General features: G+C 38.9%; 4 protein-coding genes and 1 long non-coding RNA gene across 6 annotated transcripts; 2 read left to right on the top strand and 3 right to left on the bottom strand.

Annotated features, from left to right (window-relative positions):
* The first annotated feature begins 140 nt into the window (after nt 1-140).
* LOC113739611 (uncharacterized) lies at nt 141-489 on the top strand. Its single transcript, XR_003460284.2, has 2 exons — nt 141-227; nt 433-489. It is a non-coding gene; the product is annotated as an uncharacterized lncRNA (long non-coding RNA).
* A 1,898-nt stretch (nt 490-2,387) lies between these two features.
* LOC113739610 (uncharacterized) lies at nt 2,388-4,633 on the bottom strand. The gene is made up of 2 exons (XM_027266880.2): nt 4,169-4,633; nt 2,388-2,964 (listed from the first exon to the last, which is right to left on the bottom strand). The coding sequence occupies exons 1-2, from the start codon at nt 4,445-4,447 to the stop codon at nt 2,776-2,778; spliced, it is 468 nt and encodes a 155-aa protein (XP_027122681.1). The 5' UTR covers nt 4,448-4,633; the 3' UTR covers nt 2,388-2,775.
* Nucleotides 4,634-5,448: 815 nt separating this feature from the next.
* On the bottom strand, nt 5,449-7,379 carry LOC113739612 (uncharacterized). The gene is made up of 2 exons (XM_027266881.2): nt 6,597-7,379; nt 5,449-5,997 (listed from the first exon to the last, which is right to left on the bottom strand). Exons 1-2 carry the CDS (start codon nt 7,227-7,229, stop codon nt 5,593-5,595), a joined length of 1,038 nt encoding a protein of 345 aa, XP_027122682.1. The 5' UTR covers nt 7,230-7,379; the 3' UTR covers nt 5,449-5,592.
* Nucleotides 7,380-11,345: 3,966 nt separating this feature from the next.
* LOC113739614 (mitochondrial arginine transporter BAC2) lies at nt 11,346-14,141 on the top strand. Of its 2 annotated transcripts, XM_072045422.1 has the most exons (3): nt 11,346-11,633; nt 11,797-12,252; nt 13,204-14,141. In XM_072045422.1, exons 2-3 carry the CDS (start codon nt 12,019-12,021, stop codon nt 13,891-13,893), a joined length of 924 nt encoding a protein of 307 aa, XP_071901523.1. In that variant the 5' UTR covers nt 11,346-11,633; nt 11,797-12,018; the 3' UTR covers nt 13,894-14,141. The 2 variants fall into 2 exon arrangements, with proteins under 2 accessions (XP_071901523.1, XP_027122684.1); XM_027266883.2 differs by having other exon boundaries at nt 11,346-12,252.
* Nucleotides 14,142-14,195: 54 nt separating this feature from the next.
* Nucleotides 14,196-15,635, bottom strand: LOC113739613 (pyridoxal 5'-phosphate synthase-like subunit PDX1.2). The gene has a single exon (XM_027266882.2). The coding sequence runs from the start codon at nt 15,341-15,343 to the stop codon at nt 14,414-14,416; it is 930 nt and encodes a 309-aa protein (XP_027122683.1). The 5' UTR covers nt 15,344-15,635; the 3' UTR covers nt 14,196-14,413.
* Nucleotides 15,636-19,670: the final 4,035 nt, after the last annotated feature.

Here is a 19,670-nt window from a genome sequence, read left to right as displayed (position 1 = left end):
AATACCCCTCACTTTCATAATTCCACAATTTCCACTTCCTTTTGCGGATCTTTTTTGATCAGTCGCGCGTCGCTCCGCTGCCCTATATATAGCGCGGAGGAGGCAAGAGAATCCCCAAACACCGGCAATTCAACTATTGGGTTAGGGCTCGCTCCATTCGTCACGCTTTTCAAGAATCCACTAAATCGAACCCTAGCCCAAGAATTCAACCATGTCTTCCAAGCAAGGTACTCAATTTCTCTGATTAATGTTCACACATCTCCTTCTCCTTTTTTTTTTTAATTTTATTTCTTTCTGACTAAAAAGCCATCTCCTTTTTGTTTGTTTTTTGTCGACGTAACTTGTATAATCCGTCTTTATTAATTTTTTCCCCCTTAGAAAAGAGGCTGAAATTTGGGGGTGTAATTTGTCCTGATTTATATGTTTGTTCAGGTGGAAAAGCAAAGCCTTTGAAGCAGCCAAAGGCTGACAAGAAAGAATACGACGAGGTATTTTTACTGCAGTCTGATTCTGGTTGTTTATGATCTACTTCTTTTTCATTGTGCCTGGACATTTTAGTTCGTCGATCTGATAATCAATGAATTAGAATTTGAAATTCTGGTTGATTTGTTGGACTTTCTTGATGGATGTGTATTTGCATAAATAAGTGTCCTTCACATACTTGTTTTCTCTTATTTCTTTTATTTATTTATTTTATTTTGGGGGTGGGGGTGGGTTATCGGGTTTCAAGTTGTCGAAGCTGTTCAGTAACCCTTTTGGTTGAACTATTTATGATTCTGATTGTAGAATTCAGTCTTGAATTTGAGCATTTGGAACTCTCAATGCCTATTTATGTTTTCTATTTGAGTTGCCCGTGTACCAATTCCGTCTTTTTTTTCAGTCGTGTATGGAAACTCAATGTTGGTTGTTTCTGGTTGATAAGTTAAAGGTGGGTAGGGTGAAGCTTTTGTTCGATGTTTATTACTTTTTCTTGTTTTGTATGGCTCACGTTGCTGAGCTGAATTGAGAATTCGGCTATTGTGGACTCTCTTTTAGTTGCTACAATAGTATTCTGGTGCAATTGGGTGCTTGGTCTTTTAAATGGTCTTTCCCTGTGTCTTTGTCGTTGTTCTTTCAGTTTGTCTAAGTGTTTGTTTATTTGCAGGAAGATAAGGCTCATCTGCAAAAGAAGAAAGAGGAGGAAAAGGTGAACGATTTCCTATTGTCTGGGTTTCTGTTTGACAGTTTCAGTTGAGGTGATCATTTTTCCTCTGTTTTGTTGTGATTGGCAGGCACTGAAGGAGCTCAAGGCAAAGGCTCAAAAAGGAGCTTTGGGAGGTTCTGGGCTCAAAAAAAGTGGCGGGAAGAAGTGAGGATTTAGAAACCTAATGCGAAGCCTAAGCATCCTTGTGTTAGATTGGTTTATCATCAAGCATTTGCTCTTATGGCTGGGAATGATTGTTGAATTCAGTGAAATGTGTGAAACATTTGCACCCTTCGGAATACATAAGCCGTGTTAGAATTTGTTTCTGTTTCCTTTAACATGGTTTTAATGTTGAATTGTATGTTGTTTCTGGTTTTATGTTTTCATATTGTATTGAACTTCACAGTTCATGGTTGTGTTTTATCTGATGGTAAAGGACCATTGCATTTATCTCAGTAACTGATTCTTCCTGAAAGTCCAGCCATGAAGTAATTGTGACGAGTCTACCTACTAAAACTTTCACCACTATCATTATTGTCTTTGGATGTCGATTCCTAAAGTTGATAGGCAAGGAATATCCCTGTCATTATTTGGGCTATTTTTGGGGGGGGGGGGGCCCTTCTCACGGAGCCTGCTATAATTGGAGTGCCAGGATGGTATTGGTGCTTTTCGCGAATGACATTCATAAAATGAGTTTGGAAAACGTTAGCTTTAGATCTGGTTGGAAATGATAGGTTTAGATCAGGTTGGAAACTGATAGGATAAATTGACACCTGAAGGCTGTGGCATGGAAGGCGTGTTTGCTTTTGAACTAGAAGGGTAACTAGACCAAAGTAGCTTTTAATTCTGGTTCCAATGGCTGTTGCAGCATATAGTTCTTCATCTGGAAAGAGAAAATGAGAACAAAGGCCATCTGGAAGGGAAGTATTTGGATGCTTGTTTTCCATTCTCTTTCCTTCCGGCCTTGAGACTTGATTGCTTTATTTCTCTTGTTCACTGAACGGTTGTGTTTGCTTTCTCTGGTTCGTGAATTTATTTTTGCAAAATTCATTCATGTAAAGTCTCATTCTTATGGAATCAACATTTAACGACGTTGTAAACCTGAACCTGATGTACAATGTTCACGCATTCCCAAAAAGTTGATCGAGAAAAGTTTGAACAGCACGTACAACTTGCCAAATTTCATCCTTGGCGCGCCTAGAGGTCAACAAGGAGAGCACATACTATTAATTAGAAGTGGCTGTAGTTGTTCACTAGCAAAACTGTTTTGACAAGGAAATTACATTTTAACTAGATTTGCTATCTAGCTGTTCAGTAGCACAACCGTCCATCGTCGAAACGAGAGATCTACTAGTTTGAAGTGAAAAGTTCCCTACCATCCCCTAATTTTGCAACCCCAAAACTTTGCAAGAGCACAATCTGCTAGTAGCTAGACCTGGTCATTTACGTCCTTCAGCTTCAATTCACCATGGGATACGTGCAAAGTTTAGCTACAACATCTCTCCCTTAAAAACACTTCAAACGAAATGCCTATCCCTTGCAAATAAGTCTATTCAAACATTAAAGCAATTCTCCCTTCAGAACACTTGAAATTATTGATCTTGCTTCTCTGGGTCGTCCTCTTTCTCTGGATCTTCCTCCTCCTCTTCTTTCTTTTCTTCTTCTTCCTCTTCATCTTCTTCAGGAGGATCAGCTGGTAAGGGGGGTGGCAACGGAGTTTTCATAGGGCTGAATTGGGGAAAGATGTCTGGCCTGCGTCCAGGCTTTGGCCGCTCCCATTCCTAACACAAATTTTGAATTAGATGAGAAATAAATAAATTTCTACTAGTTGAAAGGCCTGCAGAAAACACGTTTTAGAGAGAGGGGGGGATAAAATGGGAGGGAGGGAGAGAGGTTTGAAGTTCCATATATAGAAACCAAATTTTCTTGTGATCTACAGCCTAGTGGGCAGACACACATCTGAGTCTGCGGATACATCAACCCATGCACAAGCTTGCACCAACAAGAACAAGTGATGGGATGGATGAAAATGAGTATTGAAAATATTTATGACAGGTCATCGACTGTATAGACAGTATTAAATGCAGTAAAAAGAAAGAGATGACCAACATATGGATATTTTCCAACACTAGTAAGATTTATAGATGAAGAATGTCAAGTTGCTTTAAAAAGGGTGAGATGTGTGATCGTTCAATCTTTGTATTCAGCAATAATAAGCTGAAATCAACAATGTACCAAATGCAGTACTACTACAAATTCCCTATCGCTTCGTTTGGATTAAGGGATTTGACAAAGTATTTGAAACCTATCAAATTGCTCTAATTGTTTGGATTGCTTGGGCTTATAATTATCTAAGTACATTTTAAACACTAGAGTAATTAGTGAGTAACAAATCTGAATACCTATAAAATAATCTAAACAACTGGAGGGATTTGAGAGGATTTTAGATACTTTGTCAAATTACTCAATCCAAATGCAGCCTAACAATTTGAGCAAAAAATTTTCTGGGTTAATAGAGTGACAATCTTGAAGGACGTATCAATCTGCTGCAGGAGAAGCTAAGGATGACAATGTCTAGCTAAAAGTTTATTATGCCTTTGATATTATTCCACCCAGTTGAGAAACCTAAAACCTGTAACTTCAACACCTACTGTTCCATATTTGGCACTCAAGATATACAATTCTACTAGAGCACCAACTCCAGCCAACACAAACGAACAAGACCAAAATCAACCTACCTAATAGGAATTAATCCTGCGGAAGCCAACACTGCGGAAGCCAAATTTGCCATTTTCTCACCTCACTACAAAGTTTCATCATATTCTATACTCGAGCTTCGTTAAGAATTAACCACAAATTTTTTACCTAAAAACTCCACACCTCATTATTCATGTTAACAGTTTAACGCAAATTTCAAAATCCTTGTAGGTGATACAGGCAATTCCAGGAAGACCGGAAGAAGAAAAGAACGAAGATTCGACTTACAATTGGGAAATCTAGAGGAGAACGGCGAGTCATCTTCTCTTCCTCGGGAGCCATACGAACCACCTGTAGGCCCCTCCGCTGCTGACTATGCCCTAGCCCCCCACATTTTCTAAAGATTGAAACCGACCGCGGAAGGAAAGATACGACATGTGGCTGACGGCTCACTATTTGGTCGGAGGTCGTCGATGATGTCGACGATGAATGACCTGAGCTGCTCAGCAACGGCAAAGCCGCCGGAGCATATGAAGATAGAGAAGTTGATATGGATAACAACGCCATATAAATGGAAATCCTCCTCCCTTCTTTTTGGCTTTTTTGCTTTCCTTCTCTTTTTTGGGCGGGGCAAGTTTTCTGCTCTTATTTTGCAGGCTGCAGCAGCTTCCTTCTCCTCCTCACCAGAATCGGCCACCAAATCCTGTTGTGCGCCTCTTTTTTATTTCCTGTGATTCTCCGCACACCAACGCCAACCGCCTTCGCCATGGGCCATGGGAAAGATTAGGTGCTCCACTTGCACGTGCTCGCCCAATACAGCATAGTACTAGCTTTGATAATGGGCCGCCTACCTCATTAATTATTTTCCTATTAAAAAGTCTCATGAGTTTTGGAGCCCATAATGTAACTTCGACATTGGTCTTGACGGCTGGGCCTGCCCGTCTTTTATGGCACGTTTGGATGGAAGGATTTGAACAGAAAAGATAAGGAAGGAAGGAAGGAAAAGCTACTAACTCATCATGTGTTTAGGAGATTTTCGTGAAATAGAAAAGAAAGGCAGGGAACGGATTTAGAAGGATAAAACTTGTGCTGCAGTTTTAAAAACTTTTCCGACCAAATTCAGGTAGAAAACGAGATAAACCTTTTGAAAGCCTACTAACGCTTTTAGATACTTATATCTTGTCCTTAAAAAGCTATGGCATGAATTTGTATTGACTTATATATTCAAAATCATTTCTTTTCTTTCCAAAACTCTCAAACAAATTTAAGTTTTCTCATCCTTTCTTTCTATCCTAAACTCACAAACTAGCTACTAAATCCCGTCATCATTGGCGGAGAATTTTTATGTCGATCATGATCAATTACTTGACGTGTCTCGTAGAAAATTGAGCAGCAACCTAACACGTTGAAGCTAGCCAATTATTTCTTGCATGATAAGTAGTAGTATTTCGTTTGTAGAACTTGAATGCTTTGAAAGTGTGGATGAAATCCTCATTCACATTTGGGGAGAACCTTAGTTTAACTACTTAATATGATATTGTTTGTAACTTAAAAAGGAAAAAAAAAAATTAAATACTAATGTTTTGTTTTTTTTCCCTATTTGGCAGTGGAAGAAGAAAGGTTACAATAATGTCATTATATGCCTGTCAAAATTTTGGCACTTGCAATTCTGTCCTCCCAAAAGTCAATTTCAACTTTTCGAGAATGCACTCTCAACTCCTACCAATTCTCAAAGAAGAATCCACTCCCTTGCCATTCCCATTCCCATTCCCAGCTGCGAAGAGCTTAGCAATCTCCAATTGAGTGTTAGCAATGATTTCAGTCCGCTTGAGGTCCATTTCTCCTCTCTTGGCCTCGGATTCAGCCCTCATCCTCTCCAACTCCCTCATCGTATCCATCCGTGCTTGCTCTGACCTCACTACCACCTCCGCTAACAGCCTAATGCTCTCTGCAATCGCACAACTTTCCCTCCTCTGCTTCTTTTTCTCTATTCTCGTCTTTATATTTTTCGACTTCAGCTTCTCCTTGTCACTGTACATGGCCGGCGTGCTGCTGTCGGTGTCCGCGGCATTCTTGTCAGATTCTTGATCAGACAATTTTGGACCGACCCCGTCTTCCTGCAGGTATATTTTATAACTATTATATGTACAAATACATGAATACACTGCAAAACTGCGTACAAAGACTAACGTGCCTAGAAAACTTGTGAAAATGGACCTTTTACCTTTGCTCGCTCCTGAAATCCGCGAACAAGCTACTAATACTACGCTTAATTCAGGAACTGTTGCCATTAACATATGTTTGTTCGTAGTGATGAAGGTGTTACCATTAAAGTTCTGCGTTGCATTTCCTCGAGAAAAGAATAAAAAGGTTCTACGTGGCATAGGACCTTTTACAAAGGCCTTCTTGTATCTGCCTAGCCTTGACTTTAACTACACAATTACTATATTAATCAGGAGCATAAGAGATTTACTACGTCTCCAAGTATTATTCTTTTATATTTATTTTGTGTCAGCAGCTAATAGCTCTGCTTGACATTAATTTCTTTCTGCAAAGTTTTTGATGTTCCATGCTTCTTCATATGTAATAATAATAATTGCTAGTCTTGGCCGTCTGAGACATCAATTTATACGAAGTTTGACGATTAGAACCCGCTGCTCTATGCACGCGATATGTAGGAAGAGAGGAATATAATAATATCATGATCCACACTCACCTTGGCAACTCGATCAAAACCATTGGAATCATGGGAGTTTTGCGGGCAATTTGCGTGAGCTACAGCTGGTGGAGGAGGTGGTGGATGCAGGGATTGCTGGGGTTGCTCAAGCAAGAGGAGATGAGGAGGGTTGGAAGCAACAGGAGGAGGAGGAGGGGGTGGTGGAGGCAGTTGAGGAGGCGGAGGAAGCTGAGGAGGATGCGAAGGAGCATTTCCGCGCAGCAGGAGATCAAGGCGAGGATAAAGAGGCCAGGAGGAGGCATCAGCGGTGGCAGACTCCGACCTATACCTTTTCTTCATGGACTCGATCTTGTTCTTGCACTGCGTTTGAGTTTTGGGTGACTTGGTCGAATTAGCCCGAGCGGACACATGTTTGGCAACATCTTCCCAGTCTTGTCCCTTGAGTTTTGCACGGTTCCTAAGTATCCATTTGGCTTCATATGCTTCAAGAAGACTAGAAACAGCCCCTTCACTCCATTCATCCCTCTTTAATCTGTCACTATTTCCACCACCAGTATTGCTGCTAACTACTTGGGGTTTTCTGGGGGAGTGATGATCCTCTCTGTTGTTGTTGCTGCTAGTAGTGGTAGAGAGGAGAGATGGCTTCTCTTGGCTATTAGCTTCCCTGTCCATCTCTCCTCACTACTACTACTACTACTACTCCTGCTGCTGCTGCTGCTGCTGCTATACTACTAGCAAGTTTCACCTGCGACTTTAAGCTGCTAACATGCAATAAGACCTCAAGAAGTTAAAACAATAATGCAACAAGGATGGCAAAAAGAAGAGGATGGCATAATAGAGAGCCACTAGCATTTAGAGGGAGAAAAAAGATGAAAATTGGTGGCCCAAATAGTAATTGAAAAGGAGGGGAGGGGGGGATTGTAGCAGCATATTGATATTAGTGGGATAGCCAAAAATGCTTTACTTTTGTCAAATGAGTCAATGATAGTAATCTAACTTTTGTCACGCTTTATGGTAGTGTTATCTTTTCGTATGTGTTGCAAGTTTTGTGCGCTTCTTTCATTGCTCGGTGTGGGTTTGGGAATTTTGGCTGTTAGCGTTGATATGAAGCCAACCAAGACATCCACCACTACCTCTGGTGGTCACTCACGTGGCCTTGTCTTTTCACCTTTCCTTTTCTCCTCTTCCTCCATAAGCCCTACTAGTACTATGAAATCTCTAAGAAGATTAAAGCTCAAAATCTCTCTCTCTTTTTTTAAAAAATATAAGCAGTAGTAATTTGTTGAAATCCAGTTAGGTTCACTGCCGTTTCGTTCGTCATTCGTCTTTCTTTTAAATGATTACTAAAATCACTTTCAATAAGGAATAATCTAGGAGCAATTCATTTCCGATAATAGATGATTTCTCTTTTCACAACTCCTCAAAAGAGGCAGAACTCCTCGATACAGAGACTTCGCATGATTTCATATTCAACTCCAGCATAGTCAAAACCCATTCGGAAGCAAGCCCCTCCACTAGAACTTAGACAGCAGATATCATTAATTCCTGCTTTAAGGCCCCTCCTTTGTAACCCAAAAAAAAAAAAAGGAAAGGAAAAGAAAAGGGCTTGAAGTTATCTTTTCTGGTATTTTATACCAAATGTAAATGTTTTGGAAAAAGAGTAGGGAAACGGGCTACCGCATTCATAAGTGGTACCTGCTGGTAGAGCTGTTAATCGAGCCGAGTATTTGGCTGTCGAGCTCGAGCAAACGAGTTTTAAAATGTGTTCGAATTCAACTTGTCAAATCTACATGTGGCTTGAACTCGTGCAAATTAACCTCAATAAAAATATATAATTTTTAATTTTTATATTTTTGACTTCTAAAATGACAAATATGCCCTTTATTAACGAGCTCTAACGAGCTATTCGGATATCAAACAAGCCGAGCTTACTTGACTCGTTAACTAAACGAGCACATTTCTAGCTCGAGCTCGGCTCGTTTACCGCAACTAACGAGCCGAGCTCTAACGAGCTTTCGAGCCGCTCGTGAAGTTTAATAGCTCTACCTGCTGGCTTTAAGTTGCAAAAAAAAAAAAAAAGAGTAGATCCATTAAGACGTGACCAAAAGCTCAAAATGTTCACTTGTGGGCTGTGGCTGAAGCTTCAATGGGGCCAAGATGTTGGAATTCACCATCCATTTGTAATTTTTTTTCCCCGGGGATTACTGTTAAAGAAGAGGATGCGGAATTTATTTGCCCTGTCAGAATTGTTTCAACAATTATTATTAATTGCTCCGCAATCCCGTACGTGGAGATATTTCAATGATTGCATCCCAATTCTTACATATTTTTGGGTATCTACAATTGTCGTCTTCGAAACAAAAAAAAAAAAAAGGGTATCTACTCGATTCGTATGGAGTTTTGCCCCAACTAATCAAACTTGCCAGTGTTGTGAAATTACGTGAATGCTGAAGTAAAATTGAATGTTCGAGCTACCAGAGAAAACAATAATAGGTTTGTTTAGACAGGGGTTTATTTTTAATTAATTTTTCATATTTTTAATCATTTTTATTTCACTATCACAAAAGCACTACGGTGTTATTCTAAATATTTTTTTTTCTAAACACTTAATGCTCTCAGCTGAAGAGATGTATTGCTTGATGCATTAGAATAAAATACTAATAATTCAGTAGCAAAAAATAACGTAATTGATTTTACCAATATTGGCTATCGTTATATTAGACTTCATAATAGATCGGGATATTAGTCTAAAAACTTAAGAAGATGTCTTTTAATTTACCACCAAGGGAAAAAAATATTAATATTCTATACACTGATATATGTTGTCAAGCTTGAATGGATCATAATTGGAATTTAAAATTAAAATTTTATATATGTGACGTGAATCTAAATCTACTTGTCTATTAAGATTAATTCCAAAAAAAAAAATGAAGGGGTTCTTGTAAAATAGTCATGCTCTTTGTTACCATTTTGTTATTTTTTGGGTTAAGGTTGGGGCACTTGCAATATCCCTTCAATGGTCGGGATTAGATGTGCAAGCCCAATCGAGACCAAGTCACTTTTGTGTCTATGTTTCAGTTTGCCAAATACTTCTTAACCCTTTTTACTGGGCCTGGTGGTCCAGTTCTCCCTAGTAACGTGGAATCTCTAAGGCTCTAACGCTCCCCAATGGGCTCTTCACTAGGACCAACATTTCTTGACACAGGCATTAAAGCCCAGTTCTTAAGCACTCTGACCCATAAATCACCAATAAGTTAAGTTCCATCCCGTAAATATTTTGTTTGGATAGAGTGTTATTTGAAATAATTACTGTAGCAATTTTTGTAATATGATATAGGTGAGATAAAAAGATGAGTTAAAAAATGCGTTTATGATACAAGCGGAATATTATTCTTTTTCTGTTTCTTTTTTTTTTCTTTTGCTTTTTAAGTTAGATGATTCTAATAATTAAAAGCTAAAAATTGGATTGAAATTTTTTCATCGTATATATTTTCTACTTTGGCTTCTCGGATATCAAGAAGTTAACAAAACACTAATCTGCATCCAATCTTTGCATAATAATAGTATTCTGCGTCCAAAATAAAACAAACTTCGTCCAAGTTTCCCATAATGAAAGGAAAAGTTTTAGACACACGAAAATAGATTTATAAACCTGGGTGGAATCCATGACTTCATCATTTCAATAAAGTCACATAAAATTTTCTATAAACAAATACACTTTTTCTCTGTGGATGTTGAATCAGAAGAGAACACTACGGAGCATGACGGTTTTTTTTTTTTTTTATTTTATGTAACGGTATATCTAATATAATCTAGTCTACTTCTACTCTTATCGGAAGGTGCCTACTCTAGGAGCTGAGTCGAAAGAATCTAATGGGGATTGAACTACCATCAAATCAAACAGTGTATCACACTCACGTACGTATTTAGAAAAAATTCTAATGTCACGTATGTATTTAAAAAAAATCTAATGTGATTGCCAACTCATCTATTGAGAGTTGGTTCTGGGATGTTTGGTTAAGTTATCCCAAATTATATCCCAAACTCAAATGTCAATAAATGCGCACTTGCAAAAAGATGACTTGGGGCCAGAATTTGAAGAGCAAATCATTTTAGTCATTATCCCAATTACAAAATCATCATACTACTGCTATGATACATGCAGATTCTACTTCATATGTTCCCATAGGACTCGGGGCACGTACGATTGCAGGTGCAATCATTTCGGATAATTTTGATCATTATCAACTGCGTGTAACTTTCTTTGTACATCGTGTAACTTTTTTTCACATGATATATTTTCACAACAAATAATAGTGAGCCCCACACTTAACGCGAAAATTGAATTACATGATATAATCTCAATCGCACAAAATTTTGATGGTAAATCTTGACCTTTAATCGTGCAGGGACGGTCATCACCGTGCCCCAAATCCGTTCCCATATGTTTGTAGTATCATCCATCCCATCATGAATTAATTGTTGAATTTACACCGTAAACAAACAGATGCACCTCCCTTTCTTAAGATATATACTGTGACGGGAAGGGAATCCTACTCACGTGCCACAACCAGTCGACGGCTGAGGAAATGGGAAATGGGGAAGAAGAATCCAATTGGATCAGATGCATGATTGATGCATGGTCAGCTGTCACACCGTACTCACTCTGCGGCTCTGCCCATTTCATTGGCAAAAAGCAATTTGGGTTTTGTCCTTTTGGGGACATCCCCAAACTTTTTGAAAAAAAAAAAGAAGAAAAAACAAAGGCAACTCTGACACCAGCCACAGAACGACTGACCGGAGGAGAGCCCACTGGCCGCTACGGCAACATGTACAGTTTCATTCAACTGAATTGCGCGTGCTGGTCCACGTGGCAGCCTCTAGGAAGAGATGAGATGGTTGGCATTTTCTTCTTTTTCGCAGGAAGGAAAGTCCCAACAAAATAAAATAGCTTGGGGCGGCTTGCGTTTCGGACCCTCTATAGGGAATGGAAAATGCGGAGTGTGATTCCTCTAAACGCCAAGAAATATAAGCCAAAATCCGTGGCAGCTCTCATCGGAAAACAAAATAGTGGTGGTACTTATTGTTATTATTATCTGTTTTGACGCCGGGCAATCCATTCATTTCTTAGATTTAAAAGAGGGCCTCCCTCTCTAGATGTTCTTGGATACGCTTATATACTCAAAATAAGTATCCTTTCTTGAGATTTTGCGCTGAATCGTGTGTTGAATATTGATAGAGGAGGTAAAGGAACGAGTAAGAGGATTTGCTAAAAGTGAACGTGTCCCAACAGAAAGGAAGGCCAAAGGATATTGCGTCCTGCCATATAAGGAGAAGAAAAGATTAGTGCAAGGGAGATTACATACCGTATCAGGAAAAGACTACCTGGTAAGATCAGATTTTTATTAGTCCTCCCGATATATAGTCGTGTTGTGGAATGAGAGTGGGAGCAGCTGGATAGATGGATTTCTGGCCAGAGTTTCTCGCGAGCAGTTGGGGAAGGGAATTCGTGGCAGGAGGATTTGGAGGAGTAGCTGGGATTATAGCCGGGTATCCGCTTGATACGCTCAGAATCCGGCAGCAGCATTCCAGCAAAGGCTCCGCCGTCAACATCCTCCGCCATGTTGTCTCTGGAGAAGGACCCCTTGCCCTCTACAGAGGCATGGCTGCTCCACTCGCCTCTGTCACTTTCCAGGTAACCATACTCCTCTTCTCTATTTCGTATTAACGAAATAACAAGACATGTTTGCCCATGACTCATATCTGTTGATTCCCTGGTCACAGATTCTGGTCTGCGGGTCTATGAAATGATAGATAATGGGTAGCACAGTTATTGCCTTTCTGTTGGATTGGACTGCTTATCTCTCTTATTTTTTTGGGTTGGTAAGGTCTCTTAGCTTAGATATGATTCGAGAGGCGATAAAAATTCCATCGATCATGCTCGTTTAATTATCCTGTAGTTTTAGTTCTAAGACTATCATTTATCAAGTTTTAAATTTTCCAAAAGTAAATTACGAATGTCTTTGTTTAACGAGTAAAAGTGTACATAGTTTCAAATCAGAGATTATCATGATACCTTTAAGCAACCGGTTGTTGTTTGCGTAGTCTGCTAAAATCTACACTGAAGCCTTAAGTCTCAACCTACCAAAAACGAAAAAGGAGTCTCCGAAGGAGTTTTTTGCTTTTACGGAACAAAAACTATGGTATACAGGCGAATTCCTGATGAGAAGGATAAAGATTTGGCATTATCGTATGGGTTTGGATTGCATTTTTTAGGATTTTTTTTCGTAGAAAAAATACTGTAGCGATTTGATGTACGCGAGAAAAAAATATAATAAAAAAATATGATCACGAAAAACGATGCAATTTTCTGGTAAAAAATAGCTGTCAAACAAGGCCGTTTTATTCTGATTTTGGCCTTCAGAAATGTCGCTGGCCATTAACTAAAGTCTTCTTTTTGCCCAACTACTTCCGCTCCTTTGACCCAAAAGAAGCAAAATGGCAACCAAAATCAATAAAATAAATCCAGGAGATAAGAATGATACATTCACTATGCCGAAAATATGAGGAGAAAGTTAAAAAAAGAGTGGTTAGGAGATGCAATTTCCTTTCTAGCCTTAATGACTGGGTTCTGTGCCTCCTGCAGAATGCTATGGTCTTCCAGATATATGCTATACTCTCCCGAGCATTCGACAAAGATGTTCCTACTACAGACCCACCCTCCTACAAAGGAGTTGCTCTTGGGGGAGTTGGAACTGGAGCTATACAAAGTCTGATGCTCAGCCCCGTAGAGTTGGTTAAAATCCGACTGCAATTGCAGAGGAATATCACTGGCAACAAATATTCAAGCATTCACAGTGGTCCGCTGGACGTAGCAAGAAGCATATTCAGAAACGAAGGTCTCAGGGGAATGTACCGTGGTTTAACCATCACTGTTCTTAGAGATGCACCAGCCTTTGGCTTCTACTTCTGGACATACGAGTATATGAGAGAGCAGCTTCACCCTGGTTGCAGAAAAAATGGCCAGGAGACCTTCAGGACCATGCTCGTTGCAGGTGGCCTTGCTGGAGTTGCTAGCTGGATATCTTGCTATCCCTTGGATGTCATAAAAACCAGACTCCAGGCGCAGTCCTCAACTAAATACGGTGGCATTGTTGATTGCTTCAGACAAAGTGTTAAGGAAGAAGGATATAGAATACTCTGGCGTGGTTTGGGAACTGCAGTTACCAGAGCCTTTGTAGTGAATGGAGCCGTTTTTACAGCCTATGAAACAGCTCTGAGGTGCTTATTTACCAACAACGATCCAGCACCCATCAGTGCAGAAAATGCACTGTAGATAAATGCTGCTGGCTGTGGAAGTTCATCATCATGGCGCTATTACAAATACTCTACGACAGTCAATCAACACATTTACCTTGTTTTTTTTTTTTCAAGATTGATGCATGATAGCAAAGCAAAGGAATGCAATAGCAGGGTCTTAACCCCAAGAGACCTATTAGGAATATTGGCAACACAGAACCATTGTTCTATGATGAACTATTGAACATTAAATTAATCTTGTAGATAATCAACCAATTCAACAAATGGAGTTTGCGCACTAGTTTAAACAAACTTCTTAAGTGAATGTATGCATACTGCTAAGGAAAACTGTCAAGGATATGTATTAATATGGATTATGGAGTACATCACTTATTTATTACATGTCAAAATCTACCAAGACGCGAGGCAATCAACTAAAGGCTTACAACAGAAACGCAAGAACTTCCTCTGAAGGCATTACACGGCAAATGAGCTCCTACAAGCCCAAGCGGAGACACTGTCCCAGAGTACGAACCTATTCAACAAAAAAAATCTCATCAATAGCTACCTCCACCACCACCAAATCGTTCAACTCTGTTCTCACTGAGATTTAGCCCAGCCAATGTATCCTCCAAAGCGCTGCTCGCCTCCGCCAAGATAACTGGATCATTGTAGTTCCTCACTGCCTGGACGATAGCCCGAACTCTCTTATAAGGATCAGGACAATCAAAAACATCTGATCCCAAGAACACACCATCACAACCCAATTGCATCATCAGCGCCGCATCTGCAGGGGTCACTATTCCTCCAGCCGCGAAATGCACCACCGGCAGCCTCCCCATTTGCTTCGCTTGAGCCACGATATCGTAAGGCGCTTGGATCTTCTTAGAAAACGTGAAAACTTCATCGTCATCCATGTTGTTCAAGACTCTGATATCCCCCATCACTTTTCTCACATTGCCAACCGTCTCAACAATATTGCCGGAACCCCTTAAATCTCCCTGGGTCCTTATCAGCGCCGCGCCTTCTCTCACTCTCCTTAAGGCCTCCCCGAGATCTCGGCAGCCACACACGAAAGGTGCACGGAAATTATGCTTGTTAATAAAATGATCTTCGTCAGCGATGGCTAAAACCTCGCTTTCGTCGATGTAATCAACTCCAACAGCTTCGAGGATTTGGGCCTCGACGAAATGCCCAACTCGGGCTCTCGCCACTATGGGAATTGCGATGGACCCCTTGATTTCTTTGATGAGTGACGGGTCAGGCATGCGAGAAATGCCGGATGTGTTGGGTTCGGAGACGAGGACGCAACAAGCGCCGGCGGACTCGGCGATCTTGGCTTGATCCATGGATGAAACCTCCACAATTGCTCCGCCTCGCAGCATTTGGACCATCCCAACTTTGATGGAGAATGGGTTCTTCTTGGCGGCAGTAGCGTCAGTAATCGCACTGCCGCCGTAGACCGTAACGGCACCATCATCAGCCATCGCTGCAAGCGTTTGTAAAAATGCCTGAATGAAATAAGATCAAGATGTCGGGCTGAGTAGAAGCTGTACGTTATTAGTTTTAGGACGCAAAATATGAAAGAAAGGGTATAGAGGAGCGAAGAGCTTAAGAAGAGAAGATTGGGGGAAATCAGGACTGGGGCGATGGAGTGGAGAATGGTTCAAGAAGGTTCTGGCAGCTGTCTGTGTTGAGACTCGTGGGGAGGAAATTAGACAATGTGGAAAGTTCCGATCTCTCCAGACTCCAGGGATATTCTCTCTCCTTTTTTTTTTTTTTTTTTTCCTTTATAGTACATTTGCTTGTCTTTTTCATTCCGCTTTTTTTTTTTTTTTTTTGGAAACGAAGTGCTACGTTTACCCTCAACAAACAAACTATAAATAATTAATAACTTCTCCTATTTTAACTTCTAATAATTTTTTAACTATTAATTTCTACTTTTTTTATTTAGAAAAGTTCTACTTTTCTTTTCCAAATTTTCACGCCCACAAGGTGTATTTTTCCCAATAATACCAATTATTTTGCACATTTTGAGTATATACAATTTGCAAATATTCATTTTATCATCAGATATCTTTACGATAATAAAACCTATGAAGTTAGTTAATTTGTATTAATTTTATTTATTTTTAAATTTACGCTTATTTCTATCATTTATTAACCTTTATCTCTATTATCAACTGATACACAAATATTATTCAACCAAAACTATCTCTCTCTAACGGTTTTTCTTTTTTTTTTTTTCTTACTTTCAATTGTATATATCTCTATATAATACACTTTTTATGACATATTATATAAAATAATTATATTACTTGCACTATTTTTATAGTGTTTTCAATTAAAAATATTTTTTTCAAACACTTCCAAAAATATTTTACTTGCCTTTTGCATCCCTTCAAAAACTTTTTATCCCTTTTGACGGGCCATTGTGCTCTCCGAACCCGACTACCCAACCCGTAGAATTCTACTTGGACATGTCCTGGGATCCGCCAGTCAATAGCGGAAAGGAGAAACTGTTCAGCTTGACTCGGTCCATAAAGCCTAAAGGAGTTGTCAGCAGGCTTTTTATTTTCGAAAACTTAAAAAAGTCTCTCATGGCCCAATTAGTAATTCAGCTCTGTGTAGAATTCGGCCTGTTGTTATCAATGATGACGGTGAGTGCAATGCGGTGCAAACCCTAATAGTTGCTGGATACAGCGTAAATGTAAACACTAACACAATAATATATAAAAATACAATAAATTTTTGGACACAAATAAATAATGTATGGCTTTTTTTTAATCTTATTGTTTTAATTTGCTATGTTTTTTTTTTTAAAAAAATTAATTTTCTGTGTTAATATAATATTTACATCTGTTATACTAATATCTACGCTGTACCGTGTTGTCACTACTGATGATAGTAGAGGCCCGATGAGATGATTGGATGGATTGTGCTGTGATTAATTTAAAAATCAGTACATGTGCTGTTCTATCTGAGCAAAATTGAGCTGCACCAAGAAATATATCAATTTGTAATTGTATTACACTTCATGCAATTAACACCAAGTAAATATGTCTAACTCTCAATTTGTCACTTCCATCCACTAATTTCTCAATCAGAAAATGATGTCGTACTTCAATTGACGAAACTTCTGCCATGTGGAGGCCGCTAATGTTTAATTAGAGGCGACAGATCCATGATACTTGTGCCCATTTACCAAACCAGACGCTAGCCTACGACAATTACTGCTTCTATTTTAAATAATTCTTGTTCTTTATATGTATACATAGACAGACACTCACATAGAAATTCAATAATTTGGTTCTAAGAGGACAAGAAGCATTTGGTACTCCTGCAAGATATCCGGGGAACAAGGCACGTATATTTGCTTGCATCATGTATATATACAAGCATTTGATTACCAAACTCAAACTCGAGTTCGAGTCCAAGTATTTTTACTCGAATCGGACTTGAGCAGTGTACTGTTTGAATTTGACTTGACTCAATAGCAATCCTAATCCAAACACATTTTATGTTAGGGAACGTGGTTAAGTTAAAGGATGCTTAGGGGGTTTTTTTTTTTTAAGTATAAATAGAAAGGTTTAAATTCGGGATATCTCACTTCTTTTCTCTGAACCATCCATTCTATTCCTTCCGCCCATGCTTAGGGGAATGTACATACTAGTAGTATAGATTTTTCCTCTTACAAGAGGCAAATCAACAAAGCAGCAACCCATTCAGATAAAAAACCCAAAACAGCTATCATCTTGCACGGCTCGTTAGAACTATGAAATTTGGTAATTTTTTGATAAAGACCGATCTACTTTTTTCTTGGCAAGTTCGGAAGAAGGTATTAAGGGAAAGTCACTCGATGTGGCTGTGGTTTGGTATTGTCTCTCAATTTAAATCTCGTCCTCTGATCGTTGGAATGGGGAGGAGCTATTATCATTCTCAGTTCCCTAACTGAATGCGGTACTAGGGTTGAAACGCAGCATGGGAGGACGTCTAATCCTTTTGCCGCCGGCAAGACTGAAGGCAAATGAGTCCGAATGCTACGTGAGATGTGCAATCAGCCATATTGCCTCAAATAAAGGTACAAAAGGCGTCCCCCTCTTGTTTGGATTGTATATTTTCCACAAATAATTTAATTGTTGAATTTTTAAAATATATTTTTTTGATATATTTTATACTTATCTCGTCACTTTTTTATCTCGCATATATTTATAAAATAAAAAAAGTGCTACCGTGTTAGTCCCATGGTGGGCCTTTAAGAACATACTTGGTGGGCCTTTAAAATCTGTGGGAGGCTGCGACCATGTCCATAATATTTTCTTTTGTTCATTTAGGACATAAATGTCCATAATAAGTTTCTGAAATTATCCCAATGTCCAAATGTCCATTTTAAGCCTTGAACTTTGAACACCATAAAATGCCAAGACACGTGAATTACACATCCAGAGAGCATTGGTGTTCTTCAAAAAAAAAAAAAAAAAAGAAAGATAGCATTGGTGTCCGTATATCTCCATTGAATCCCGTACGTTCAAAGGACTGGTGCCTATGTGGATCCGTTACACGTGTCCGGCAACACGGCCGCTCACCCAAGTACGAAAATTTGAATGATAGGTCAAAGGCGGGTTGAGAACCGCTCTTAGAAGGGAGATTAGAACAAAATCATCCACAAAACGACGTAGCCCCACCATGTGGGACGGACTGGGGTTGGGTTCGCTGCGGGTCCCATTTTGCCGTCATCGGATTTAGTTTTAAACCAACCTGAGCTCTTTCACCGTCACACGTATTGCTCCCTCCTTATTCCCACGTGCTAATCCCCTCAAATTCAAATCGTCTTCCGTATTTTACCCAATGAACCGGAAGCTTTACCTTACTAGGTAAATTAGAAGGGTGAAAAACTGAGGAATTGCGCCAACTATGCAGCTTTACGACTTACAAAGACCTTCTCAATTTTCAATATAATTAATTCCCTTGGAAAAATCATTTTCAATTAGAGAGAGGTGAAATTTAAGAAATTGGGAAGGAGAGAGAGGTTTAAATCAAGATCTCATATGCTTAAACAAAAATTCCTCATTGACAACACAATCTTATAATTAATTTTCTTTTTTTTTTATTCTATTTACAAATCATCCTCTCATCTTATGCAAACTAGTAGAAAATGCATATTGGAGCACCAGAATTCCCTAAACTAAGAAAGATAAAAATTAAATAATATCCATATGATCAAAACATTTATGACATCTGCAACAGAGTGTAATAATGCGTGCAATGCCTGCCATGACACAACCACCCATTGTGGTCGCGTAATGCCCATTACACGCATTATTCTGATAATGCGAGTAATGGGTGGGCCAGTGTCAAAAGTTAACAATCACAAAATTTATACCAACAACATTAAAGTTAGTAATGTTTATTTTTTTTTCAAGAGTTATACTTTAATTCTCTATATAAACATACAACACACTCCTTTTTTTTCCATATCTTACCATTCTACTCTATTATTTCTTTTACTCTCTCATTCATCTTTCCCAACCTCTTTGCACAATTTTTTAAAATTTCAATATTTTGTGATTATGGATGAGAATTTTAGTAGTTTTACAAATATGTTAAATGTTCCAAATATAGAAAAATCATCCTCCTCACAAAATCAAAACTCCCAAAATTTTCCAAATTACCTATTCTTTGGTATTCCTACAAAGTGCACAAATTATTTTTATCCCTTAAATTTATCCATTTATCGTATTCCTACAAATTACCCATTTTCTGATATTCCTACAAATGTGCAAAAAATAACAATATATTATTTTTGAGAGATAG

Source organism: Coffea arabica, chromosome 4c (assembly GCF_036785885.1).
Source record: "Coffea arabica cultivar ET-39 chromosome 4c, Coffea Arabica ET-39 HiFi, whole genome shotgun sequence".
Taxonomy (NCBI): Eukaryota; Viridiplantae; Streptophyta; class Magnoliopsida; order Gentianales; family Rubiaceae; genus Coffea; species Coffea arabica.
This window is presented reverse-complemented; position numbering and strand designations above follow the sequence as displayed.

What these genes read in the sequence shown, in the direction of transcription:
- LOC113739610 (XM_027266880.2), bottom strand. Translation starts at nt 4,447, where the DNA reads ATGGCGTTGTTATCCATATCAACTTCTCTATCTTCATATGCTCCGGCG. An exon ending in CTCCTCTAGATTTCCCAATT is followed by an intron (nt 2,965 to 4,168) that starts GTAAGTCGAATC and finishes AATTTGTGTTAG; the next exon opens with GAATGGGAGCGGCCAAAGCC.
- LOC113739612 (XM_027266881.2), bottom strand. Translation starts at nt 7,229, where the DNA reads ATGGACAGGGAAGCTAATAGCCAAGAGAAGCCATCTCTCCTCTCTACC. An exon ending in GTTTTGATCGAGTTGCCAAG is followed by an intron (nt 5,998 to 6,596) that starts GTGAGTGTGGAT and finishes ATATACCTGCAG; the next exon opens with GAAGACGGGGTCGGTCCAAA.
- LOC113739614 (XM_072045422.1), top strand. Translation starts at nt 12,019, where the DNA reads ATGGATTTCTGGCCAGAGTTTCTCGCGAGCAGTTGGGGAAGGGAATTC. An exon ending in TCGCCTCTGTCACTTTCCAG is followed by an intron (nt 12,253 to 13,203) that starts GTAACCATACTC and finishes TGCCTCCTGCAG; the next exon opens with AATGCTATGGTCTTCCAGAT.
- LOC113739613 (XM_027266882.2), bottom strand. Translation starts at nt 15,343, where the DNA reads ATGGCTGATGATGGTGCCGTTACGGTCTACGGCGGCAGTGCGATTACT.